We start from the raw sequence: 26940 nt of genomic DNA, 5'->3' as shown, positions 1-26940 counted from the left end.
TGGCAACTACCGTGACCAACCTGGTCACACACATCCCCCATATGGGCACATGGGCCCGCTTCCCCCGCTGACTGCTTTTGTGTGATCTCAGACCTGAGAATAGGTTCAAAACAGTCATTTTGCAGGTGGTTTGATGGTAGTAAATCCTACCTTTGAACTGCACTTAAGTGAAATATTATCTCCTCCCCCCAAAGTTCCATTCTTCTTAGTAGGAGACTGATATTACAAAAAAAAATGTGTTTAGTTATTGTTTTGAATTTCCTCAAAAATTTTGTGGAAATTTATTTTCTCTCATTAAATGGGTACCAACACAATGTCCTCAATTTTGCTTCTTGACCTGCAAGGTCTAAAATATTTACTATGGCCTTTTCCAGAAAAGGTTTGCCAACCCCTAAACTGGAGAATACTCTATATCACTTAGAAGCCACAAACTCGGAGGTTAAATCACGGGAAGTCACTGTTCTTGTAGGTCAGAAATGGTGGGATGTCAGCAGTTTTGTATGATTCAACTTAATAGATGTACAGAAAGCAAAAGAGATAAATCTTGAAAGCCTAGTTTTAAGTCATGAAAGAATAGAAAGGAATAGCATGATACCATGTATGTCAGTAAAACAAGCCAATAGCAACAGTAGATATTTAACGATACTGCGTGCATGTGCATATTGGCAACTTCAGCAAAATGCTGGAATTGGCACTTCTTTGGGAGAAGATGACCAAATGAGGGCTTAAGAGGAAAACGCAACAGTGGTGACATTTATTAGCATTTATTGGGTCATCGCCACATGCCCTGCTTTAAGCAGCTTACGTGTGTTGGCTCACTTGTCTTCACGGCAGCACCCCAGTGAAGAAGGTGCTGTCGTTGTCCCTACAACACAGATGAGGAAACAGAGCTCAGGGAGGTTGAGGAACTAGCCCAAGGCACTCAGCTTGTCGGTGTCGGAGCCGGGGTTGGACTGAGGCACTTTGGTTTCCAATTCTGGAGATCACGTCTGACGTTGAGAAAGCTAGGAGGGATTCAGAGGGATGTTGGGTCTGGCTCCATCCTTTTATCTCAGTCCCAACCTACTGTGTGTCCTGCTATTTCTTTCTCATCCTGCTTCTGCAGAATTCAGAGCACCCACCCTAGCTGCTGGCCATCCTCCAGAGTATGGAGGTACGGACACTGTCCCTACCTTGACCCAACTTGGAGTGATGGGATGGCCACCCACAGGATAAAATGACCGCCTCGATGCTCACTGAGAAATGGCTCTGGCATTAGTGTGCTAAGGTAGCAGATCAGATTGGTCTGAGATCAAATCCTGGCCCCGAGTGCAACAGCCTGTGGGACCTCTGTGAATCACTTCTGTAAATTGAGGTTAAAACACCTGCTTCAGAGGGGGCAGTGCTTAGCTCAATACCTGGCATATAGTAAATGCTCAGTAAATTACTATTATTCCCAAGTTCATTGACCTCATTTAGGGGAAGTGACTGCTTCCAACTGCATGTTCTCGAATAAAGGACAGTCAAGAAGAGTGGAGAGGAGTGGCACCTGGGTGGCTCAGTCAACTAAGCGCCTGACTCTTGACTTCAGCTTGGGTCATGATGTAACGGTTGTGAGATTGATCCCCATGTTGGGCTCCGTGCTGGGCGTGGAGCCTGTTTGAGATTCTTGCTCTCCCTCTGCCCCTCCCCCCACCTCTCCCCTCTCTCTCTCAAAAAATAAAGATAAAACCTTTAACAAACAGAAAAAGATGAGCGGAGAGGAGCCTGCAGCAGCCTATCTACCTACAAAGTCTGCCCATCACTCCATTATCCATCTGTCTATGTCCTTCCCTTCTTTAAGCCTTACTTTCCCACTCACAGCCTCCAGAAGCCTCCCTGACTCCCCAGCTTGCATGGTCTGGTTGATGGAAGCAGGGTGGTCAGCTCCATTCCATTTCTCATTAGATGCTCCTGCTGTCTGACCAGCTCAGCTTCCATGTTCTCTCTGACCTGTCACCTCTGGGCTAGGACCACCTGCTGGGCTCAGGAGTTTAACGAGGCTCTGCCTTCTTTGCCTCATTCTCTCCCTCTCCATCATGGAATCCCCTGGAATGCACACACGTCCATCAGGCGCCCTGGTTATGAGCCACTGAAGCTGAGGCCTGCTTGGGCCCCAACCACGTTGCCCTGAGAACCCAGAAAGAAGCCCTGCTTTCCTGAGGGCCTCACGTGGGCCAGCTGCCAGGGGCCTCCACGTAAGTTGTGCATCCTCAGGATGACACTGCAAGGGAGGAATGGCCTTTCCGCTTCACCTCTGAGAACATGGAGGCTCACCCAGGGTGGCCTGCCCGAGTTTGCCTAGGTCACGTTTGGCATGGCCAGCGGCTGGCACCAAGCCACCCACATCCCATATCCAGGACCTCATCCCATGTCCAGGATCTGCATCACTCCCCGGCCACCTCTGCTCAGAGGGGACCATCTAACACCCACGTTTCTACTGTGAAATTTACTCCCCTTCCTGTTTCTCCAGGGAACCAAACACCATACCAGCCGCCTTTCCTCTGTGGCCCTTGTGACTCAGAACAGCTAATTGGGGCTTGGCTGACTTGGAGCAGCTCTGGCCAGCCCTCCTGTGATTAGCACTGAGTTTTCCTGGCTCCAAGAGTCGTGCCTTCTGCTTGGCTCCACTCAGGGACAGTGGAAGATTTATACACAATGTGAGTTCAGCAGGGAGAAGGGACTGGCCTAGAGTGACAGTGGAAAATGGGAAGCTTCTTGTCCTGTAGCTGTAATTAAGGCACCAGTGGAGTCCCCCACCCACCCACAAAGATGGCATGCAGGACCCTCTACAGAGGCTGCATCTTCAGCTTGCAAAAAGCACTACTGCTGTCCCCATTTCACAGATGAGAAAACAGGATCAGAAAGGTTATGTAACATGGGGTGCCTCCTGGGTGGCTCAGTCAATTAAGCATCTGCCCTCAGCTCAGGTCATGATCTCAGTGTCCTGGGCTAGAGCCCCACAACAGGCTCCCTGCTCAACAGGGAGCCTGCTTCTCTCTCTCCCTCTGCCCCTCTCTCCCTGCTTATGTGCTCACTCTCTCTCTGTCAAATAATCTTTAAGAAGAAGAAAGAAAAGAAGAAAGAAAAGAAAGAAAGGAAGAAAAGAAAGAAAGAAGAAAGAAAGAAAGAAAGAAAAGAAAGAAAAAGAAAGAAAGAAAGAAAGAAAGAAAGAAAGAAAGAAAGAAAGAAAAAGAAAGGAAGGTTTATGTAACACGTAGGGCCATCCAAGTCAAGAAGTGGCAGGTCTAGGTGAGTCCGAAGTCCACGTGCTTGTCCACATGACAACGCCATCATGTACAGACCCTACCCACACTGTTCCCTTTTCACAGGTGAGTAAACTGAGACTCAGAGAGTTCAAGAAACTCAAGGTCGAATGGCTGGTGAAGTGGTTGATACTGAACTGGCTCCCGCTCCAGTTTTTATCCTGTCCACTGCCCGCATAACTTTTTCATCCACACCAGAAGCCTCTGCCCCAAGTCTGGGCAATAGAAGCACGAGTAGGTAGGGTCGTCCCGGGAGGCCTGGTTATCAGAGAGGCCAAGAAGGGCCACACTGCAGAAGGTGCTGGAAGTGAGGCCGACTGGATGTGCTGGGCCCAAGGGAGCTGTGTAGGGTCTTACAGGACCAGTGAAGTGCCGACCTGGTGCCTTAACAGTGCCCGCATGTGCTGCCCGACCTGGGCCCGCCTCCAGGCCACCCGGTGCTCCCTCCCCTGCAAGGCTGGGGACATTCAGGCCGCTGAGGTCAGGTCTTTGTTTGAAGGACAGATAATTAATCCCACAAAGTAATCCCCGGAACGCTCTGGCAGATTTATGGAGATCGCCTCTGTCCCAGGAACTCTGCCTTAACCATCTTTCATTTCCCAAGCAAAGCAAGTGACTTGTTATATCACAGGCCCTACGCCAATAGGAATTTCATTTCAGGGAGTTCTCCAGGCCCAGGGAGATTGATAACCCAGCCTGAGAACCCGTGATGGTTCTGGGGTCAGGCAGGGAGGGGAGCAGCAGGCACAGCTCTCTGGCCTCCTGTCCCCTTGCCCATCGACATCTTACTCCCAACACTGGGGGCGCAGTTGCATGGGGCTCACCAGCCACAGGCCACAGGGACCCAGGTAGCGTCCCATGCAACCTTTCCAAGTGGTCCAACCTTTCCAAGTCGCAGATGGGAAAAGCGAGTTTCCCTGTTTCCCAGGCCAGCTCCTTCAGCTGCTCGGCACCAGCTCTCCCCCGCGGTTACCACTCCCCTGCTCTGCCTGGAAGCTGCCTCGGGTACAGGATGCAGAGTCCATCACCGGTGGAGGCTCAGGGGAGAGCCCCCCCATGGGACTCCTTGGAGCCTGCTTCCTGAGAGGGCTTTTATGTCAAGCCGGGCTTGACAGCTCACCCACCCCTCAAAGAGAGGAAGAGAGGGCAAGGAAGGGGGATGTGGTCCTGGAGGTCGTGGTAGTGGATTCTGGTCTGTTGGCTCTGCCTCTAGTTCGCTGAGCAGTTTGGGGAGCTTGTCCCTTTTTATAACACAGAGGTTGAGCTAAGTGGATTACTTATAAATATTTATCAGGTACCTCTCCTGTGCTAGCGTCTGGGGATATAACCATGAACGAGACAGATAAAGCTGTTGACCTCATGGAACTTACAGTTTAGTGAGGGAAATAGAAAGTAAACTGACAGATGACTGCATGAGATAATTTTAAAGAGTTGACAGGTACTTGGGAGAAAATAAGACACTGGTGGATTGGAGGCGGACGGGAAAATGACTGAGCTGGGGGCGACTTGGCTGGGTGGTTGGGAAAGGCCTCCTGGGTATGGTGACTTTTGAGAGAGGCCTGAGTGACTGTGGAGGTGGTGGCCATGCAGAGCTATGGGGGAAAAAAGTTCCAGGCAGGAGACACAGCATATGCAAAGGCCCTGAGGCAAGAATGAGCTGGGGGTGTCTAAGAAACAAGAACCCAGAAAGAGAGGTTGGATGAGGGTAGGGCAGGTGGGGAATAGAGGAGTGGCTGGCTACAGGAAACTCAGAGAAGCTGGAGTGGGATGGAACACTTGGGGTCTTGCAGACCAGGATGAGGAGTGGCGACCTTATGCCATGTGCACTGGGGAAACATTGCAATGGAGTAACTTGAGCTTAAAGGCCTTAGTCAGGCCTTGACAAGATCAGAGAAAGGTGGAGCATGGGCTGGAGAGGGAGCAAGAGGAGAAGCAAGGAGCCTGCTGGAAGGCTGCGGAGGTGACCAGGTGAGAGCGAATCTGGAGCACTCATGCCAACCATCCTGGACTCCATCCCTTGTCGGTCCAGCCACCCACAACTCTTCGTAACCACCCCCAGCCTCCATGGCAGCCACCCCTGTCCTTCAGAGAACTCACTCGTCGTTCAGAGCCTTGCACTGGCCCGGCCTGCTCTCTCCTGCCCCAGCTCATCCCTCTGCGTCTCTCCCATGACTCAAGACAGAGCTCTCTCCTGGGCCAGGCTCAGAGCTGGTCCTTCGGCACACGCTGCCTCATCTGCACTCCTGCTTCACCCCACCCCACCCTCAAGAGCGGGGATGCCAGACTGCAGGCACCCCAGAAGTGAAGGGAGAGCCTGGTCACCGCCAGAGAGTGGGGGACAGTGTGGCAGCCCGCAGGACGGTACTCGCCAGCTTGGCAGCCCCTTGTCAACAGGAGCCGAGCCTGGTGGGGCTGGCTCCTTCCTGAGGCTCGTACCGGGCACTCGATAATTAAAGCCACGCGTCATCTTCCATGGGGGGAGCTGCAGGCTGGGCTGGACATCTGGGCAGAGGTTGGGGGGCTGAAGAGCAAAGACTGCCCTCCTTTCTGGCTTTGACGGAGATGGCGTTCGGGCTCTGAGGCTCTGTTTGGTGCCGGGGCAGTGCCAGGAGCCTCCCCCACAGACAAAGAACTTCCTCTTTTCCAGGGGCGCTGGGTCTCAGGCCTGCAAACATCCCCAGAAGATATCATCTGTCTCCAGCAAGATTCTGTGCTCCTCCCACCCCTTCAGAAGTGTCTCTCCACAGAGCTTGGAGGGGGGTGCCAGGGGGTGCCCATCCCCTCAGCAGTGCTGGGGAGCTTCCTAGAGAAACTGCCCTCCTGCCAAGAGAGTAGGGAGGGGGGGGTCTGTAGCCCAGATCAGGCCTTGTAATTGAGAGGACCCTGGCCACATATCCCAAGGCTGGCCCCGTGAGAAGGACCCTGAACTCTGACCTGTGGCTCTCCTTTTCAGAAGTGTGGTCAGAGTCTTTCCGGAGACTTTGGTTGCTGACCCTCCTCCTTGGCCAAAAAGGCAAGGACGTCTTTCTTTCTCCCATTTCCCGCTTGCTCAGCAGAAGTTCCTGCCTGTGTGAGCCAAGGAACATCTCGGGACACCCCTCCCTGTCTGGCCGGGCTCGCTCATCAAGCATTCTGAACACCCACTCTCGGTGTGGGGCGCTGGGCCAGGACCTGGGGACACAATGTGACATCTAGGACTGACATTTGAGCTGGGAGGATGAGGGCTTTCTGGAGGCTGGGCTGCCAGGATGAAATGGCCACCCCTTGCCTCTCCCCCCACCCAAACCCTATCCAGGACCCCAGTCTTCGTCAGGGCAGCAGGGCCAGGCTCACTGGCAAATGTGCAATAGCACATATTTAGAAGCACAGAACCTGATACAACACACCCCCATGGGTTCACCACCCAGGTGACGCTGGTTGTCGTCTTGCCCTGTTTGCTTCTGATCTTTTTTTGCTCTTCTTCTTGTTCTTGGTTGGGAAATGAAACTTTACCATGTGGGCAGCACCTTTTCTTTCATTTTTGATGATCTCAGAGGCTTGCTCCCTGACGACTGAGTAGAAAGGGTTAAAGCCTCTAATCTTAATGTGGCTTCAAAAGCAGGGTCCCTGCTGGAAGAGGGGCTACATCTCAAGTGACATCAGGAATCATTTATTTTGCTTAGTGCGACAAAGGCAGGCTCAGTGCACTTCAAAGTCCTTTTCAGAGATGTACACAGCATTTAAGGATGAACTGAGATTTGCTATAATGACTCTGGAAGATGCTGCAGGGGGGAGGACAGTTTTTAAAATGATCGACAAAATGTTGATGATGGTTGACTCAAGGTGATGGATATATAGGGCTTCACTGTGCTCCTGTCTCTACATTTACTTATGTTTGAAATTGTCCACAGTGAGAAACGTTTCTTTTTAAAAAACATGGTCCCCAAAGCTGCCAGGGGAGCCACCGCTGGCCCAGAACCCACATCTGATTATGATCCAGTCGGGCACCCAGAGTTGAACCGGCTTGAGGATGACCCAGTAGACCCAGCTCTGCCTCTAACCTGCCATGTGATGCTGGCCACGTTCCTCTCCATCCCCAACCCTCCGATCCCCAGAGGAGATGAAGTTCAAACCTGATGGGATTTTCAGCACTCTTCCATTTTCCATCTCTGACTCTGGACACATCTAACTTGTGTGCTCAGAGACCCCACTGGAGGGTAACTGTGGGAGCAGCTGGTTTTTCACCATCACTTTCCTTGGTGGGTTCCCCACACCCCCTCTCAAGAGAGCTCTGGGCGAAAGGGTTCTGTGGCCAAATAAGTTGGAGAGACACTGTATTCACAGGATGGTCATCCTGGCGGGTCGCAATGCACATTAGCACATTAAAGGCTCTGACAAGTCTCGTGGTGAAGATAGATACCTTCTCAGTGTTTCCAGAATTATCTGGACCACAGAACTTTTTAAAAGTTAGCTTCTTCTCTATCCCATGCAGGAGTTCCCAAAGCTAATCTTTGGGAAAACCTGACCCTCTTGTTTTCGGATTAGGGGGCTCCTACCCCCATAGGACAAATTTGCCATCTTTTCTTGTGAACATAATGATTTCTGAATTCTGACCCATTTTCAGTAGAACACAGATAATTTTTTTTATGCTTTCCACATTGTCGGGTGGGTTTTGTACTTAACTAAATTGGTAGTTGGTAACTCCAGTCTTGCCCTGACCAGAAGTATCTGCTTTGATGTTACACTCTGAGTCACTGACCAGATGCCGGAAAACCCTCCGACATTGGGAAACTATGCCTGGCACAGACTGGGGCTTTCCTGGTGGGGCCTTCTAGAAGCAGTGTTTATAGGGAGGAGCAGGAAAAAAGAACACAGGCCTTGGCATTAAAAGCTGCAGGTTTATATTTTAGTTCAACCACTTACCAACCGCATGACTCGGGACAAATTAGCCTCTCACATCAGTTTACTCATCAGTGGGGCTCCTATGAGGATTAAGCAGCATAAATGTACCGAGTGCCAAGAGTCCTTCCTTCTCCGAAAGAATCTATAGCAACAGCTAATATTTATTAAGCACTTACTTTGTGCTGGACACTGTGCTGAACTGAAGAGATGCATTGCCAGCTTTTGCATTCACATCAGCCCTATGAGATAAGTATTATCCTTCCCCCTTTTACAGCCCAGGAACCCCAGAGAGGGTAGTTAACTTGCCCATAGTCGCACAGCTGGAGAGGCGTGGTCTTAGGCACTCCAACCTCTACCCTTTTCAAAAAGATCAGATCCGGATGAAGACGTTAATCCTCTGAATCTCAAGAACTTCACCTGTCTGGTCAGCGTTTCCTGGTCCGAGGATGACCTGGATGGCATAACGTCAGGCCTCGTACATCCTTGGATGTGCGCTCGTAGACAGTCCTAGAATCTTAAAACTGAAAGAGTCAATGGGGACTTCTAAGTTCACTGAGGCCTCAAGCCCCCAGCCCGTCCCCTGGGGCCCCTCTGTGGGTGCAGAATATGCTGGACGCTGTCCCCTCCTCCCATCATCAACCTCAGCCAGGACAGCTAGCTCTGTTCTGGACTGTTTTATATACTGGGGATCTGTGCAAGATTTTCCCTGATGAAAGGATTTTCTACCAAAACAAAGACATGTGAGAAACCCCTGCCAAAGGAAAGCCAGGCTTTTTGAAACAAGGGAGGACCCTGAGGCCCAGAGAGGTTAAGTAACTTGGTTAAGTAACTTGGTCACCAGCTCTCCTCCTGAGTGGCATGCAGATCGCTGTCCTCTCTTTGGGACTTGGGGCAGGGGTCAGGCCGAGGAGGGCTTCACAGCACCCTCCCCAGGGAGCCCCTCAAGGTCAGTCATCCAGGCCTGTTCTGCCCGCTGGTGGCCAGTTTCTATGAAGATAACTGTGTCTGAGGCTGGCTCCCTGAACCTCGTCCGACCACATCTATTTCTGGGCCGCGGAGCCCTGACGGAGCACAATTTGATTCATAAATTACCCAGCTCAAGGTGTGTGTGATGGGCTCTCCTTCCCAGATTTGAAAGTCATCTACTCCAGAACTTGCAGTACTTGGGGCCGGAGGAGGGGCAGCTGTGGGACTGTCGGGATCAGTGGCCACGGAGGGGAAGTGGCAGGGGAGATGGGAGGACTCGGTGGCTGCGGGAGCACTGCTTGTGGGCTCTGTAAATCCTCCCAGCAACCCCAGGAGGCAAATTCTAGTACCGTCGCTGCCTGGCAGGTGAGGAAGTTGAGGCTCAGAGGAGCGAAGTCATTTGCCCAAAGTCACACAGCTGGAAATAGCGGAGCTGGGATTCCAGCTCTGGGCTCTCTGACGCCGGAGTTCCTCCCACGTGATCATGGTGATGGCAAGACAGGGAATGGAACAAGGGACACTTAAAGGACAAGGTTTGACCCTGGGAAACAGGATTGGAAGGGAAGGTCCAGGGACGCCAGGCCGCCTCATTCTGCAAACTTGGGTGTGCTCCTACAGCTGGCCTGGCACCCCACCCTGCCCCCTTCCCACAGTCCTCTCTGCCTAACGTCAGCCAACTCCAGGCACTGCTTAGTTCCACCTCCCCCCAGACACTTGGATCATCAGCCTTGACTCCTATCTGAATGGACAGGTATTCTCACCCACAATAAGGAAACTGAGGCTCAAAGAGGCCCACAAACATGAATCCAATCTCCTGACTTCATGTCGAGTCCCCAGCCAGCTCTTTCACATAGGCTTTGTCCTGACCAGTCTTTGCCATTGGATGGGGAGCACCTGCGGGCACTACCCATGTCTCCGACCTGTGCTTGGCACCTAGAGGCTCAATAGCGTGGTGGGTGGTCTCTGGGGCCCCCACTCCCTGGGTAGCCCTTTCCCTGCACCTGTCTTTGCCATGTCGCCCTGCTGGATCAGCACAGAGATGCCAGAGGAGGGGGTGAGGGCCCACAGGATGACAGACAGTGCACACACACCCCCTCCCACTTCCATCTCCTTGGGCATCTGATCACTTGTCCTCTTTGTTTTCTTAAGTGTCTCCCCTCCTCCTTCCCCCTCGCACTCCCGCTCCGGGACAAGGCCTTTCAGATCATCAAATATCACAGGCTTCTTATGCGAGGACTGAGATGGCTTTATCGGAGCCCGTAAATCTCCCAGAGCCCTGACGCCCTCTTGAGTGCCAAGCCTCGGGTGAGTTATGTGGGCCGGGCCCAGCAGCGGGCAAAACGGGCGGCCCTCTGGGGAACACAGCCGAGCGACCCGGCACACCTTGGCACCCAACCTGGGCCAGAGGAGGGGCCTCAGTTGCAGAATGGGTGTTCTGGGCCCATCTGCCGCAGGCCCCAGAGGCAGCTGGGCTCAGGGCAAGCGAGCAGGTGGGTTCCTGGGGGATCGCCACACCTGCTCTCCCTCTCCTCACCTTGCTCGCCGCCGACCAGTCTCCAGACCGACACAGGAGAGACCACAGCAGCCGTGAGGGACATTTGAGACCCGAATGACCAAGGTTCTAATCCCAGTATAGTCATGAGGTTGCCATGTATCTTTGAAGGTGGCATTTCCCTGACTGAGCCTCAGCTTCCTAATCTGATCATTGGGGTAGCAGTGCTGGCCTCCCAGGGCATTCTGAGAGTCCAGTGAGCTCACACACATCTCTTGGGGGCTGCCTGGCATGCGCACTAAGCCTCACAGGCTCTGGAGTCAGCCAGCCTGGCCTTGAGCCCTGCCTCCACCACTTACCAGTGGTGTGACCTCAAGCAAATCGCATAGTCTCCCTCTCTCTCTCTGCGCCTTGGTTTTCTCACCTGGAAAATGGGAATGACATAATAATGGGAATGATGAAAATGATGATGCCCTGTCCGTGGAGTTGCCATGAAGCATAATGGATAGATTCGTGCAAAGTGCTTAGAACCTGGCCTGACACACGACGGGCCTGCAGTAGATGGTCCTTGTCACTGCTCCTTTTGTCGCTACCATCACGCAAACCATGCCTTCATCACCAACAGGCCTCCCTGCCTCCAGGGACTCCCTGTAGAACAGAAGGGCAAACTGCTTACCTGGCATTCAAGGCTCCCGACACCACTGCTCCTCCAGCTGGCTCCCCTGCTGTGAAAGGATTACTCCGCCCTCCCCCTCTGCTCTTGCTAGACCCCCAGTGGGAAGCTACCCAAATCTGCCCTCCAAAGCCCAGTGGAAGGAGCCCCTCCCACACCAGCACCCCCCCCCCACCATGGCGAGGCATCTTTTGGGCACAGATCCCATTTTTCTCATCTAGAGTAGACACCCCTGGGAGCAGAGGCTTCATCTTTGCACTGCTCAGGCTCTCTGGAACCTTGCAGAATCCTCTGTGAGCAAATTCCTTTCCTCACTATGGCAGACGCAGCAGGGGCCAAGCCAGGAGAGGCCCGTCCTCAGGGAGTTTAACTTCAGCAAATTGTGGCCAGAACACTCGTAATGCAGGTAGAGGAAGCATCGCTCATTAAAGCAGATCCCTTTACAAGTCAACCCACGTCTGACACCAACGTAGAACACACAGGCGCACGTCATCAAACCTTGGTAATTTTTTGCACATGCTTAAATATATGTAAGGTAAAATTCACCATCTTAAAGTGTACAATTCAGGGGCATTAAGAATGTTCCCAGTGTTGAACAACCATCATCTCTGTCTAGAAGTTTGGGGATTATTCTTTAAAGGAACTTGCATTAACTTTTTTTTTTTTTAATGCATGTAATTCAAGTTAAGTCAAAAGGAAAAGTTGAAATGATTCTAGAGCAGTGGTTCTCAGCCAGGAGTGATTTTGCCACCCATACCCATTCCCTCGCCTTTCCGGGGACATCAGAAGACATTTTGGTTGTCACAACTGGGGGACAGGATGTTACTGGTATCCTCGAGACCAGGGATGCTGCTACATATCCCACAGTGCGGAGAGCAGCCCCCAGCACAACAAATTCCCAACTTAGTGTCACGCTACTGAGATTGAGAAACCCTGCTCTAGCCTCACCACTTAATGATAATCTTTGTTAACATGCTGTACGCATTTCATTCCTTTCTCTATGCATATATTTTTAAGCAACAATAGGAAGCATTTTAGGGAACTATGCTATTTGGTGTCTCCTTTTTAAGAAACAAACATGGGGCACCTGGGTGGCTCAGTCTGTTAAGCATCTGCCTTTGGCTCAGGTCGGGATCCTGGGGTCTTGGAATCGAGCCTGGCATTGGGCTCCCTGCTCATCAGGGAGTCTGCTTCTCCCTCTCTCTGTGCCCCTTCCCTCCGTTTGTTTTTTTTTTTCCTTCCCTCTATTTGTGCACCAATGCATGTGCTCTCTCTCACAAATAAATAAGTAAAATCTTGAAAAAAAAGAGAAACAAACACATCTTAAATATCCATCTTTCCAAGTCACAAACTTCTCTTCTGCAGCATTACTTTTAGCAGCTGGCCGAATTTCATATAGGCCCTCATTGAACTAATCCCTGTTGTTGGACACTTAGGTTCTTCCTAATTTTCTTTATTAAGCAGCGCCGTGGTGAACATCCTGATAGCTGCACATGTGGGCACGTGGGGTTGAAGAGCAAAGGTTTTTCAGGAAATAGGGGAGCTTCTGATCCCAGCTATAACCCCTGGTGGTGTTCTGCAGATCCCCCGTTAAAGTGTCCTCAAAGCACCGGAGGCCGCCAGCCTGGGGCCACCTGTCGTGCAGGGAGCCATGCACTGCCGAGGGTGAGCGAGCCATTGTTCGACCCTCGGCAGCCCTGACGTAATCAGTTTTACTATCCTTGGCTACTCGGGTTAATGTGTCACACGTTGGAGCCAGTTATTAGCAAATTAATCAGAGTCCAGTTTGTGGTCCTATTAGGAGAGGTCATCATTTGTTGGTTTAAGGGAGCTTGATGAAAACCATCGTTCCGTGAAATGTCTGCGTGGCAAGCAGACTGCCGTTCGCACCTACCTGCGGGACTCAGGGTTGTCTTCTCCTGACTGGACGGTAGTGACCGTAATTAACTGAGATGCGCTCAGCTCCGGCGGACATACCGCTTTGGGCGCATCAGGAGCAAAGCGATTGCCCGGGTTGGAATGGCTAATTAGCTGATCCCTGCTCAGAGCCCCGGAGCTTCACGGTCTCTGGGATGTGTGACATTACAAGTCACGCCAGCAGCGTGCTGCCCTGCCTTTTACACTACCCTCAGAATGGCCCCCCAAGATCCCTGCATCAGTCCATCTGTTCATTCAAACATTTGTTGAGCACCTACTGTGCATCAGCTGGTCATTTGGGGAAAACCAATCCTTACTCTCCCGGGGCTCATGTTGCCGTGAGGGGAGATGGACAATAAGCAAACGGGTGACAGGAGAGGTTCAGAAAGTAGAAGTCCTTTGAAGGAAATAAAACAGGCTAACAGAGTGGAGAGTGAAGGGGTGTGGGGCAGTGAGGGGATTAGGGACGGCTCCTCTGTGCAGGTGACACTGGAGCTGAGGCCTGAATGCAGATGATGTGCCTGTAGACATCTACAGGGAGAGGGTCCCAGGGGCTTCAGGAGAAGCTTTGGAGAGGGGTTAAGCCTAATCATTCCCCACCCCGCCTCCCTGAGGGTCCTTCGGAGGGGCAGCAAGCTCTCCACCCGTGTCCCCTCCCCTGGTTGAGAGTCCGGGTAACCCACACCACTGGTTGCCATATGTTGATCGCAGAGCTGGTGAATGCAGCCCAGCCCAGGTGCACCCAGGACGCAGGCCCCTTTTGTCAGCAGGCAGCTAAGTGACAATTTTTAATTCATAAGACATCTTGCCCAAAGCCCACATCCCAGGCTGATGCCCAGTTTTTATTATGCAGCAATACAGTCAGACGGGACAGGGGTGGGCCTGCAGGCCAGCCTTCCCCGTGGGTCCAGGGGGCTGAAGCCGCACACATACGGCTGTCTCGTGGGCTACCGCTGGCTCTCGTGAGAGGAAGGAAAAACCCCGGGGCCAGGGGTGGGGGTGGGGGTCCAGGCATGAACTCTTTAGCATCGTGAGAGCTGAGTTGAACTCTTTGTTCCACCCCTAGATGACCGAGTGCCAGTGATTTTTAAGCACTCTGTGTTTCAGGTTCCTTATCTGTAAAATGGGGATAATAGAATCTATCTCATGGCAGGGGAGCGGGGGTTGAAAATCGAAAAAGATACGCAAAACGCTGCATGGTACCAGACGCAATCACATCGGCTGGCTTAGGGAGACCCGCTCACAGCTCACCCTGGGTCCTCCGTTCAGGAAGCTGCAGAGCCCAGAAAGAAGGGACAGGAACCTAAGGCGCACCTACTGTGTGCCAGGCACTACGACAGGTACTTTATTGCCGTGATCACGCCTGAGCCTCCCCCAGCCTGGTGAGGTGGGAGCTGTTATCTACACGTTACAGATGAGGAATTTGGCTTAAAGGAATTAGCAGTTTGCGGGAGGTCTCGCAGCTGGTAAGTGGCAGATCTGTTGCCGGCACCTAGGTCTTTTTTCATCCTGCCAGTTTATGCACGGTAGGCAGTCTTCACTTGGATGTTGATGTAACAGGCTCCAGGCAGAGACCCCCAGAGAGAAGGGGGTGCAAACCCCAGTTCTGCTGTCTTCCCTCGGAAGGGTCCCTGACCCAGGGCCTGAGACGGGCGGGGTGACCAAGTCAGAGGCCAGGTGAGGGATCGGCATCCCACAGGTCACCCCCAGGTAGCCTCCATCCTGCATTCAGGGACTGGCATTGGAGTGGATGAGTGTGTGGGCCTCGAAGCCCCACCCAGTCGTGAGCTCCCCATAAGACTGGCCTTGGTGGAGCAAGCCCCTGCCTCATGTGTGCTCCTTGACCCTGTGACCCTTCCTAATCGCAGCTCAGGCATCTTTCTGAGTGCCACTAGGGACCCAGTTGTGAGCCCCTGGCACTCCTCCTGCAGGCCATCCTGGATCTTGCTGCAAGAACCAGGGGAGCCCCCACAGCTCAGGGCAGTTCTGAGGGTGCCAGCCCAGCGCTGGGGCTCAGAGGAGTGTGAGACGCTGCAGCCCCCGGGACTGGCTTCCTGGGGCCTGTGACACTCGGGGTGGATCTTAAGAACCGGGAGGACCAGGGTGGAAGCCGTTGGTTTTTCTTGAACTCAGAGGGCAGCAGGACAGGTCGCCGTTAGCCCAGCGGAGCAGACAAAGCAATTGAAAGTCATGCCTGTGTTCCCACGCGCCCCATCAGCCACTCGCTAACTGCCTTCCCCCTAGACCTGGCTCGCCCTGGGTCAAGATGCTGCGGGCGAGATAACAAGGGGACAAGATGTGCGAGTGATGGGATTTGGCGGGAGCCAGGGAGAGGGCTGCCGGGGGAGGGGGAGAGGCTGGCGGCCTCAGAGGGGGGAGGGGGGAGGGTGAGCCCCCGCCGCCCCCCCCCCAGGGCTGACCTTCCCTCCTCCCCCATTCTCCCTCCATCCACCTTCCCCCCCTCACTGCCTCCCCTCTGCCTGGACCGGCTCTGAGGCACAGAAGCCCTTTGCTTGACTCTGCTGTGCCCTCTAGTGGCCACTCGGCCTCCCTCCCTGGGTTTTGCTCCCCAGGCTCTGCACCTGCTCATGTCCCCGGGGCCTGTGCCCCACTGGCCCTCAGTGTCTTACTGTCTGACCTCTGGGGACATCTGAAGATCCAACCCCATCTTCCTTCTCCTGAGCTGCCTCTCTCTCTCTCTCTCTTTCTCTCTCTCTCTCTCTCTTCTCTGTCTCTCGGCTGCTTGACCCTACTAACCCTCTTGGAACTCCCTTCTCTCCTGCCTCCGGGCACCTGGCACATACAATGTCCCCCTGCATCTCAGGCTACTGCCTGTCTCCCTAAATTCTCCTGCTCATCCTCACTGGAGCCATAGGCCTGCCCCAGAGGTAGCCTTGCCAGTGCCTCTGTGTGTCCTGCCTGCAGCCCTGCCTTCCCACCAGACCCCAGGGTGGGCCCTCCTCGCCACCACCCGGAGGACATTGCCACATGGACATTGTGCTACTAAATCTGCCCAGAATGTATGGTGTTTTTACCTAGGACCCCCTCCAGAGGGAAAAAGAAAACAACTTTGTCACCACTCCATTTTATGTAGGATGATGATTTCTTGTATCTCTGCATCTGCTTAGCATGGGGCCAAGTGCATAATGGGTGTAAATGTGTGTAGGGCCAATGCCTGTGGAGCAAGAAAGAGAGATGTAAGCCAGCCACTTAGTAGCTGTGTGACCTTGGACAACTTATTTGTCATCTCTGAACCTGCTTCCTCATATGTGACGTGGGCTATGTTCTTACTAAGTTATGGTGAAGAGTAAATAATATGGTGGCACAAATGGCTTCACTTGGTTCCTGGCCCATGGAAATTCTCAACGAGCACTAGTTACTGTTTTTAATAAGGGAAAGAAGGCTGGGACTCCCCCTTGGAAGCCTTTCATGCTTTTGCAGACTCGATTCACATCCCCCCAGCCTTTCCTCTGGGAATCTGAAGAAGTCTGGGTGCCTGGAGCTCCTAGAAGAGGTGGCTGCCCCCAGGAGAACCAGCAGGGCAATAATGAACCTGCTTCTCTTTTGTGAACGCATTAAGTCACCAGCTCCCAGAACCCTGAGGGCACCGAGGTGCGGTCCCACTCCACCCCAGAACCCCTCCCCTCCCAGGTATATCCACACGCACCTGGGACAGCACCTGTCAGGCCCAGGGGAAGCAGCTGCTCTTCTGCTCAGCAATGGGGGCTGAACAGGTGAAAGGCGTCCCAGGTAAGCCTCCCTTGGCCCCTGGTCCCTGTGGGACTTGGATAAAGAATGTCTGGGAGACCAGAGGGTTGACAGGGTGGTATCAGCTTCCAGGGGAGCAGAGAAACTTGTTTGTGTGGCTGCCAAGGCCACATCCCCCTGGGGAAGGGGAGTTAAGAGAGAGGAGCCAAGAGTCGGTGACCCACCCTGAGGCCAGAACCCTGCTGAGATGGCCTTGGCCTTAGAGCTACCGACTTGTACACACGGGCTTTTGGTTTTGAGGCACTCCTAGCAAGAGGACAGGGCTGGCTGAATGCTCCTATTGGGCGAACAGCTCTAGACACAGGCATGTGGGGACGGGGGTGGGAATAGAGCAGGTGGTCCACGGTGGTAGCACAGATACACCGGATGGCCACCCTGTGTTGAGAACTTCCTGTGTGCCAGGCACTGTATTCACTCATTTCATCCTCCCAACAACAGTCTGGGGTGGGTACCATTGTTGCGCCCGATTTACAGACTAGGAAACTGAGATCATCCAGATACGTTAATAACTTGACCAAGCTCACCCAGCCAGCAACAAGCAGAGCTATCTGAACCCATACAGTCGGCCTCCTGAGGGCATAATCCTAACTACCTCTTTACGCCATGCTGCTTTCCTGGGGAGGACTTAGCTCAGCAAGTGCTTGCTTACATGTTCAATAGCGTAATTATGTCATTAATGTTGATCTTCACTGCAAGACTGAAGGGATGAACCTTGCCTGCTTTTCTCTACTGATTCTCTAACGCCTTACCCACAGTAAGGTGCTCAATATGAACTCAAAGGAATGAGTGATCTAATCAATCTGTCTTTGAATGAGCCCTGCCCTTGGCCATCCCTGCTTGGGGCTCAGGGCTCCGTCTCCTGCCTGTGCCTGAACCAGCATCCCAGGAGTACTGCTATTGCCATGGTGACAGGAGGCCATCAGAGCCAATGGCTCACTCAGGTGGTCCCGTCAGCTCCCTGGGTGTAACCCTTTCTGGCTGCTGGTCCTGGGAGTTGCTGATTCGTACTTGGCAGGAGGTAGATATGGGGAAAAAGTGTGTGTGTGTGTGTGTGTGTGTGTGTGTGTGTGTGTGTGTGTGTCTGTATCTGTGTGTTGGAGGAGGGTCCCTGGGTTTGTGTATCAGTTGGAGGGTATTTGCCTGCAGGTTTGCTGGAGAAAAATGCTTGGGTCAGGGAAGAGGATATTTTATGAGCTGGAGGCAAACTTCAAGCTGGGGATGGGCCGTATGGTCATGATCGGGGCAGAGGTGCTAAGTGGGGAGGCCCAGCTGCGTGTTCCAGAGTTGATAACCCCATTTTTCAAGCCAAAAACCAAAGCACATCATTCAACAAGGGGCTTCTGGTTTGTGAATGATTTATAGGAAAAATCTTGCAAAGATAAAAATTGAATCACATTTAGTTAAACATTTGATAGGTTCCTTTATTGGGAAGAATAAATTTATATGGAAATTCAGAATGATGGGATGCTAGCCCTGGGGGCTGGGGAGGTGTGGCCCACGCTGGCAGGGGGTGATAGGCGGCAGGAGGCTCGGAGGAGATGTTGCCTCAGGGCAGCCCTTCAGCTCAGCATTTAGGGACTCAGAGGACCCACCCCCCAAAGGGCCCTGCGATGACCATGCTTCACCCACCCAACCCTGATCACCCTGTGATGTGAATACCTGGGTGAGGGCTACATCCCCTGCTAGACTCTGTCCCCCACATATCACAGGAGCTCAGTGACTGTCAAATGGATTAGCTAATGACAAACAGATGAAAGCATCCATCCTCCTGTTTCCCCAGCAGCAGAATTCCTGGCTAAAGAAAAAGACACTTCCTTACCTTCATGCGTGTCCATGCCTCCTTGCAGCCCTGTCCTCCCCCACTACACCCACTCAGCAGGAAGGTGTCCAGGTCTCTCTATGGCCGTGGGAGGAAGCTCCAGGCAAAGGGGGAGGCTGGGGTGACGTCCACTCCCTGGCCAGGCCCCACGTCACAGTCCCCAAAGCCCACAGTCTGAGCCTGACGTGAGACCTGAACGGGCTCTGCAGTCATCAGCTGTCCCTCCTCCGCCTCAGCCAACCCTTGTAGCCCGAGAGGAGGACAGGGGAGGGACAGCCTCTAGCTACCGACCGAGTGGACGTGATGCCTTGCCGGCCAGCAGAGAGTTGGTGGAGAATAGCCCCTCCCAAAGTCTAAAGTCAGAAGGGAAATTGTCCCCGTTTTGTGCTTTCCCTAGTTGATCCAAGAGATGACGGGACCCCCTAATGGTGCACAGATCCCTTTAGAGCCCGGGTCGGGGTGGGGGGTGAGCCAGGGGATACAGTAGCTTCTACCTGTGTGTGTCAGTTCCTACTTGTGGGATCAGCATCCATCCATCCATCCTTTCCCCAGTGCTGCCCATCATCCAGGGCCCAGCTCAGGCAGTACTTAGTGAGCACTTACTTTGTGGGCACCACCTGCCCCCAATCTTCAGGGTGGCCGGGAAGATCACATGAACACATAGGGAGCAGTGAGAGAGCAAACAGAACAGTGGCTACCGCCTGTGAGCATGGAGGGTCAGCCAGAGAAGTAGGACTGCCTTCCTGGAGGAGGAGGAGGAGGAGGAGGAGGAGGAGGAAGAGGAGGAGGAGGAGGGGCATTGGGTGGGAGTATGGCAGGTAAGGCCAAGAGAGGAAGGTGTTCACAGAGAGAAGAGGAGGGAGGAGTGCACATGGAGATTTGGGGAACCTGGGAAAGCCGCTGTGGGGACACAAGGCGCCTGTAGCGGGGCATAAAATGGAGTTGGTAGGGGAGCGAGGGGTGGACACAGAGGTCTCCATCCGAGCCAGTGTATCTCGAGTAGGGTTTTTGCCAGTACTTTAAATATATGCTTCAAGTTTTAATAAAATAAATGCTTATTCTTAAGATTGAATTGGGTTTTTAACTTACATTTAACGTAAAGGGAAATTGTATCACTGCTCAGTAGAAAATTAGGATAGAATGGAATAGGATAGAAAATGACTATAAAAATAAACACAACGCAAACAAAACTAGGTTTCTGCTTTAGTCCACTTGGGCTGCTATAACAGAACACCACAGGCTGTGTGGCTTATAAACAAAGAAATTTATTTCTTGTAATTCCAGAGCCCGGGAAATCCAAGATCCGAGTGTCAGCGTGGTCACCACCCTGGTTCATAGGTGGTGATTCCTCTCTGTGTCCTCACATAGCACAGGGTGCATGGGATCCCTTCAATCCACGAGGGTTCCACTTGCAGGACCGAGGCACCTTCCGAAGGGCCCACTTCCTAATGCCCTTGTGTGGCTTTGGGCGTCACCGTATGAATTCTGGGGGGAAGCAAGTGTTCGGATCATAGCAGTTACCAAGTCCTAGCTGCGTACTGTTCCCTTTAGAAGCCTCCAGGCCTGAAGCCTGCTCTCTCTCTCCCTCTCTCTCTCTCTCTCTCTCTCTGTTACAAAGGAAGACAAGCAAGTGTTAGGTGCTATAGGCACACTAGCACCAAACTGAGACTTTCTCCTTGACTCCTTCCGAGAGACAGAAGAAGACCGAAAAGCAGAATGTCCTCACTGTGAATCATTGCTGCTACTGCCTGGGCCGCATCTTCCAGAACACTTCCCATTACTCCTGGGGCCAGCGTCCATGGGGTTAATGCTTCGTCCTTAATGTGCAGAGAGGAGCCCTGACCACAGCCCACGTCCACCTGCCCTGGGCCCCAGGCGTACCTGGAATGTTACTCTCTCTTGCAGGGAATACCAACAGCATCTTCGCTCTGGACTACATCAGTGGGGCGCTGACCTTGAACGGCCTACTGGACCGAGAGAACCCCCTGTACAGCCACGGCTTCATCCTGACGGTGAAGGTGAGAGCCAGGCGGCGGGCACGGGCCTCCCGTGTGCAGGGGCCCCCACCGCGGTACCAGCCTCCAGCAGAGCCCCCCTGAAGCTCCAGCAGGGCGGTGCACCACACCTCCCAGCATAGGCCAGGTCAGGGGCTGTGCTGGCACCCCACAGCCATGATCAACAATCACACAGGATTAGGACTTTCATCCCCATTTTAGGAACCAGAGAGCACACAGTAGGTGCTCATCGGTGGTCCTGACAATTACCCATGATTCCTAGTTCTCCATAGTAGCCACCTCAGATTCTCATGTTGACCCCATTTCTGGGGTTTGTCCCAGTTCTAACTCTGATGGCCTCCCCGGGGCTATTCTCTGGTTAAGAAGCAGGGGGAGGTGGGGAGCAGCACGTAGTGGGGGGAGGTGGGAACCGCTAGGGTCCTTACCCTGGAGGTGTGGTAGAGCCACAGCCTCTGGCCCCTGTCGCCCCCTAATGACTATCTTAATAGAAGACTTCTAGATCCTTGTATCTGCTTCTGCACTGTCCCTTGTGGTATGTTGTGCTGATTGAAGAAAACCTGGCCTCACAGATCTGTAGTTGGAAAAGAGAGGATTGGGGTTTGGTTTTTTTTGTTTTGTTTTGTTTTTTTGTTTTTTTAGATTTTATTTATTTATTCATGAGACACACAGAGAGAGAGGCAGAGACACAGGCAGAGGGAGAAGCAGGCTCCCTGCAAGGAGCCCGATGCTGGGCTCGATCCTGGGACTCGAGGATCACGCCCTGGGCCAAAGGCAGATGCTCAACCACTGAGCCACCCAGGTGTCCCATGGCCGCTTTTAATTAAAATCTATGATTTGTGGAGGCATTCCCTGGGAAACCCATTTAAGGTATGGACTTTGCCTGTGCCATAGGGTTCCTCCCCAGCCCCATGGACTGAGGTGGGGGAGGACACAAGGGCTGAGATAGGAGCTTCCATCCTGAGGAGGACAGAGGAGCCCAGCCTGGCCCTTGATTGTTCTCCTTGACCTTGGGAGGGATACAGAGCGACAGGTTGATTAGCCCTCCTTGGCCAGCTGGCTCCTCTGTCACCACCCAGGGTGCACACATGGTTGGGGTAGGGGGGCCAACACCACCACTTTCCCATGTTGCATCAAGCCACCAAGCCACGGGCCCCTCTCTGCCTCCCCTCCTCTCTGCACGTTTCCTGTAAGGCGCACAGTTCCAGTTGGAGAGAGCTGTGTCCTGGCCCCAGTGGCGCCACCAGCTTACTATGGGACCCTGAGCTCATTTTTTCATCTTTATATAAAATGTGAGGGGGAGTTCACAAACTTGGCTGTGAATCCAAATCTCCTGGGGAACTGGTAAAAGATAGCTAGTCCTGGGCCTCCCGCCCAGAGACTCAGATTCAGAAGATTGAGTGGGAACTGGGAATGGGTATTTGCGGGGGGGAGGGGGGGGTTCTGGTGCAGAGACTGGGCACCCAAGGATTTGAGCCCATTTTTCCCTGAGTCCGACCCAGACCATCATGATGCCATAGCAGATGCCAAATTAAGTCTTAATTACCTGCTAGCACAAGAATTCTTGACCTCAGTTTTATCATCTGCCAAACTGAATAAAGAGTCTCCCTTTGCCCCTTGAGGAGCCCCTAAATCTGTCTTGTCATCACCACACCACCTCGTCCCTTTGGTCCTGGAATCCTGCTGCCTGAGTTTGACACCCACTCTGACTATGTGTCCTTATACAAGTTACTTAACCTCTCAGAGCCTGTTTCCTCAAGGGTAAAATGGGGATGATGATGATAGAGTCTTCTTCCCAGGATTGTGGTCAGGGCATGGGATAATTGACAGAAAGCACAGGACCCAGCATTGACAAAGCCTTGGAAAGTGATGATATTATGATTACGGCCGCCTTCATCTCTGGGGTTTTTGTCCTCTACCTGCAGGGCACAGAGCTGAATGATGACCGTACTCCATCTGATGCCTCAGTCACCACGACCTTCAACATCCTGGTTATTGACATCAATGACAATGCCCCGGAGTTCAACAGCTCTGAATACAGTGTGGCCATCACCGAGCTAGCACAGGTGGGCTTTGCCCTACCCCTCTTCATCCAGGTGGTGGACAAGGATGAGGTGAGTCCCGGGAATGTGTGGTGTATCCAGACACCCGCCCTTTCTGGGCTGTCCAACCCTAGGAAAGATGCCAAGTATCTCTAGGCTTCAAAGTCCCCATCTATAAAATAGAAAGAAACATTGCTGCTGCTCCTCCCTTGCAAAAATCAGCGGTCTCTAATCCTCAGCCTAGCCCCCACCCCTGCAAAAACTCTTTGAGCACACACTTCCAGTGTATAGTTCTTCATTTAGTGATTTATTTAGGAATTTATTTAGAAATATATGCTCATCCTATTAATCTAGTATGTACATTATAAAACATACACCAAAAACTAGATATTTTAAAAGTTGGAGGGTCTTGTATAAAATAGGACTTTGGAAAAAAAAGTCTTATTTCTGTTTGGGGTGTAGTAATGACTCCTCCTTTTCCATGTGAGTAGCATAAGTGCTTTCAAGGGGATCCCAAGCCACAAGGAGACTCCGGGGGTCCTGGAAGCCTGCAGCCTCCTGCAGGGCCCACCTGGAAGGGGCATGGGCAGCGAGTGAAGGAGAGCTCCAGAAGGCCAGGAGGGAGGAGGCTCCGGGATGGGGCCGTGCCCTACCAGGCCTGGATGGGACAGGCTTCCGTGCTGACGGGGACCCTCTCAGCCGGCCTCCTCCCCACCCAGCCAGTGCCCTGTCTCTCCCCCACCTGTCAGCAGCCACAATCCTTAATAGCACTTCTATTTATTACCGCTGCTCCCAGCCCACTCTGCCCAGGAATTCCATTAGGTTTTCCAGCCTGAGGGGCTTCTCTGCAATTACACCTCACAATACCAGGCTCCCACACTGGCCTTGCTCCAGGCCTGGCTTCCCACTCACTCCTCTTGCTCCTCTCTGGCTGCTCAACAGACCACCAGCACACCTACCCAGGAGCCCCTCCTCCCATGATCCAACTGGTCTCCTGTCAGCTTCTCTTCCCTGGACACCGTCCACCCCAACCCGCCCCCACCCCTGCCCCCTGCCAAGGACAGAGGGCCAGAGGGCAAGTCAGTCCCCTGTGTGTACATGTGTATGGGTGCACATGCCCCAGTCTCCTGCTAAGTCATCCCATACCCATCTGTCTGAGAAAGCTAAAGTATGCACTGAGCACCTACTGTTTAAAAGGAGCTGTATTTAGTCCTTTGAGGAAGCATAGCCCATGGGACCAAGTGTGTTTACACAAAGTGTAGTATGTACTTTTTAAAACATACACAAAAATGTAGAAGGTTTAAAAGGTGGAGATAAACAGGTATAAAAACAAGTTCCAACATTTTCTCATACCCCAGTGGGTCATCTTTTATCCCCCTGGGGTGCAGCACCCCCTGTAGACGCTGCTGTGTAAGTGAGAGCCTCAGGAGAAAGTCTCATCTCTGGTTTCAGGCTTTCCTGAATGTCCAAGAGAACAGAGACACTGATACTTGCGTACAGGACAGTGACAATAGACGGCAAGGGCTACAGAGCTCAGCTGAGGAAGGGGGAGGAAGGGGAAGGAAGGGGCCGGAGGGGGCCGGAAGACCAGCCAAAGCTCTATGGTAAAAGGGGGGACCAGGGCTGAGCCTTGGGACACACATCATATGGTTAAAGGTAGCCAGGAGGAAGCCAGGAGGACTAGTAGGTTGGGCAGTGGCCCACAGAGAGGCCCAGCAGGTGGAGGGAGCAGGTCGTGCCATGTGACTGATGCAGGGTTGGCATGGTGAGCTGGTGGGAGGGTGGGCTGGGACGCACAGGGAGCCCCAATTCCAAACTAAGGAATTGGGGCTCGATTTTGGAGGCAACCCAGAGGGGAGGCAGCTTGTGCTGTGGTTCATGGCCCAAACTCTAGAATCAGACGGGGCCTGTGTTCAAGTCCAGCCTTGCCGTTTGCTAGCTCTGTGACCTCGGTGAGTCATTGACCCTTTCTAAGCATCACTAAGCTGTCTGGGTGAAAATGTGTCCGTTTCAATTGCGGTAACAAACTAACCCTGAAACAGAGGTTTATTTCTCACTCCGAGGTTTATTACTCACCCAGCACAAGTGGGCAGGGTGATCCCTCTCTGTGTCGTCGCTCAGTGCACGCTCTGTGACCCTGTCGGTCACTGCAGGAGGGAGGGGAAGGGGGCAAGCACCAGCTCTTCTATGCTTTATCCTGTGACTTCTGCCCAGAACTAGGGATGTGGCCCCACCTCACTGCCAGAAGGCTGGGGAATATGGGGAAGCAGCTCCATGTTGGCGTCTGCCACAGGGAATGCCACCAAGGGATAGAGGAGATCAGACCTTTAGTCTATAGGACTCAGCACAGTACCTGCCACACACCCAGATGTTAGCCAGATGGATCCAGGGAGCAGCAGCAGGGCCAGAACCCCCAGGGCCTTCTTACCACCACTGGTTGGGGGATTACAGGGTCACCCTGGCCCCTTGGAGATTAACTCAGTCCTGCTTTGCTGGAAGGCCTGTCCGAAGTGTCTGCAGGGATGCTGAGGGGTATCTGGGTGCAGCCTGCCTCTAGTGGCCACTCCCCACCCAGGCACAGGCATCACCATTGCCCGCTGTGGACTGGGTGCCCTGTGCTACCAGGGACCATTTCGTTCCTTGCCCTAGGGAGTTGACCAGGGTCTCTGACAGTAAGGCTGGCCTCCAGGGCACAGTGAAGTGCAGAGAGAGAACTACGGATGAACAAAAGCAGCCCAGAAGCCCAGACTCCCCACCCCCCAAACCAAGGTCCTCTGGGTCATCGTCCAGCCTCCCAGTAGAGCTGTACCCAAACCATTCCAGACATGGTCCTGGGCCGATTCCCTAACTAAGAGGGAGGAATAAATTGCTTTCTGAATTGCCCTGCTTTTTTTGTATCTCCCATCTCTTCTCTACTCTCCAGAATTCTGGAGGGCTTTAGATCCGGATGGGGTCAATGCTCCCAAGGCCCCATCAGGCCCCAGTTTCCCAGGATGGAGTGTTTAGGCACATTGCCAACGTCCAGAATCTGGGAAAAAACAGGGAACCTCCAAAAGAAACCAGGCACCTTTTGTAAAAAGAGATTTTAAAAATTTATCATCTCTTCCAGTTCTCTTTCTGAGGAGAAGATACAATCTGTTGGGATTTGTGTCTGGGGGGAGGGTAGTTGGATTTGCCAGGCATGGAGGAAAACTGTGTCCATCAAGCAGACTTGGAGGAGGGACAGGCATGAGGAGAGGTGAAATCTCTGTGTCACAGACTCTGCAGAACATGTGATTCTCCCTCACGCTCACCATTATTGTGGTTTTGCAGGTATTAGTGCATAACATTTGTCTCCCCGATTCAACTGAAGGATTCACAGGCAGGGGCGGCTCTGCTTTCCTGGCCGGCGTAACCCAGTGCCTCACACGCTGCCTGGCACCTGGGAGGCACTGCAGGGATAGGTGCTGGTTGAATTAAAGCACCGCCAAATGGCAAAAGTAGCAATGAGGTGGCTCAGGGCTTTATCCAAACCAGACTCTGAGTCAGTGGCCCTGTACTGCAAAAGCCCAGTTTCCCCCGAGTTTGTGTAGGAAGGTGACCTCAGAGGTCCATGGTGGGACAGTAGAGGTCGCCGATGGAAAATAGAAGGAAAGAGGAAGCAGTTTAACCTCTCAGGTAGCCCTTTGTGGCAGTCATTTCCAGCAAGGATGCTAATCTAACTCACAAAAACTAGATGATGCTGGCTCCCCTCCAGCTAGAAGATGCTACTCAGTTTCTTGCTGAATCTCAGGCTCTGCAGGGAAATTCAGGACAACAAGGGTGCTTGAAAGACGCCCTTTCTATCTCCCAGGGACTCCACTGGGAAGTCCTTGGGAGGCCTCTGAGTCGTCCCCGCTGAGTCATTTCTTCTCCTTGGCCCAGCTACAGAAAGATGGAAGATACAGAAGAGATGGAAGGATAGGATGGGCTGAAACCACCACCAACCCATTTGCACTGCCTGACAGTTGAGATGCAAATAGATGGTTGTAATGCAAATCACAAAAAAAAAAAAAAAAAATCTCAAGGCCAAGGCCCCAGGAGTCAGCCTTGGTGTGGAACTCATCT

General features: G+C 52.8%; 1 protein-coding gene across 15 annotated transcripts in view; it reads left to right on the top strand.

The window, feature by feature from the left end:
• CDH23 (cadherin related 23) overlaps positions 1–26940 on the top strand; it is a 410879-nt gene that overhangs the window by 204734 nt on the left and 179205 nt on the right. For all 15 annotated transcript variants that reach the window (XR_005986846.1, XR_005986845.1, XR_005986847.1 and 12 more), the window contains exons 10-11: positions 20706–20818; positions 22738–22926. Coding sequence is in view for 11 of the 15 variants with exons in the window: in XM_041749258.1 (XP_041605192.1) it covers positions 20706–20818; positions 22738–22926 (302 nt within the window). In the remaining 4 variants the exon portion in view is untranslated. The remainder of the gene's footprint in view (positions 1–20705; positions 20819–22737; positions 22927–26940) is intronic.

This window comes from Vulpes lagopus, chromosome 3, assembly GCF_018345385.1.
Source record: "Vulpes lagopus strain Blue_001 chromosome 3, ASM1834538v1, whole genome shotgun sequence".
NCBI lineage: Eukaryota > Metazoa > Chordata > Mammalia > Carnivora > Canidae > Vulpes > Vulpes lagopus.
The sequence above is the reverse complement of the archived record's forward strand: the minus strand, read 5'-3'. Positions and strand labels throughout refer to the sequence as shown.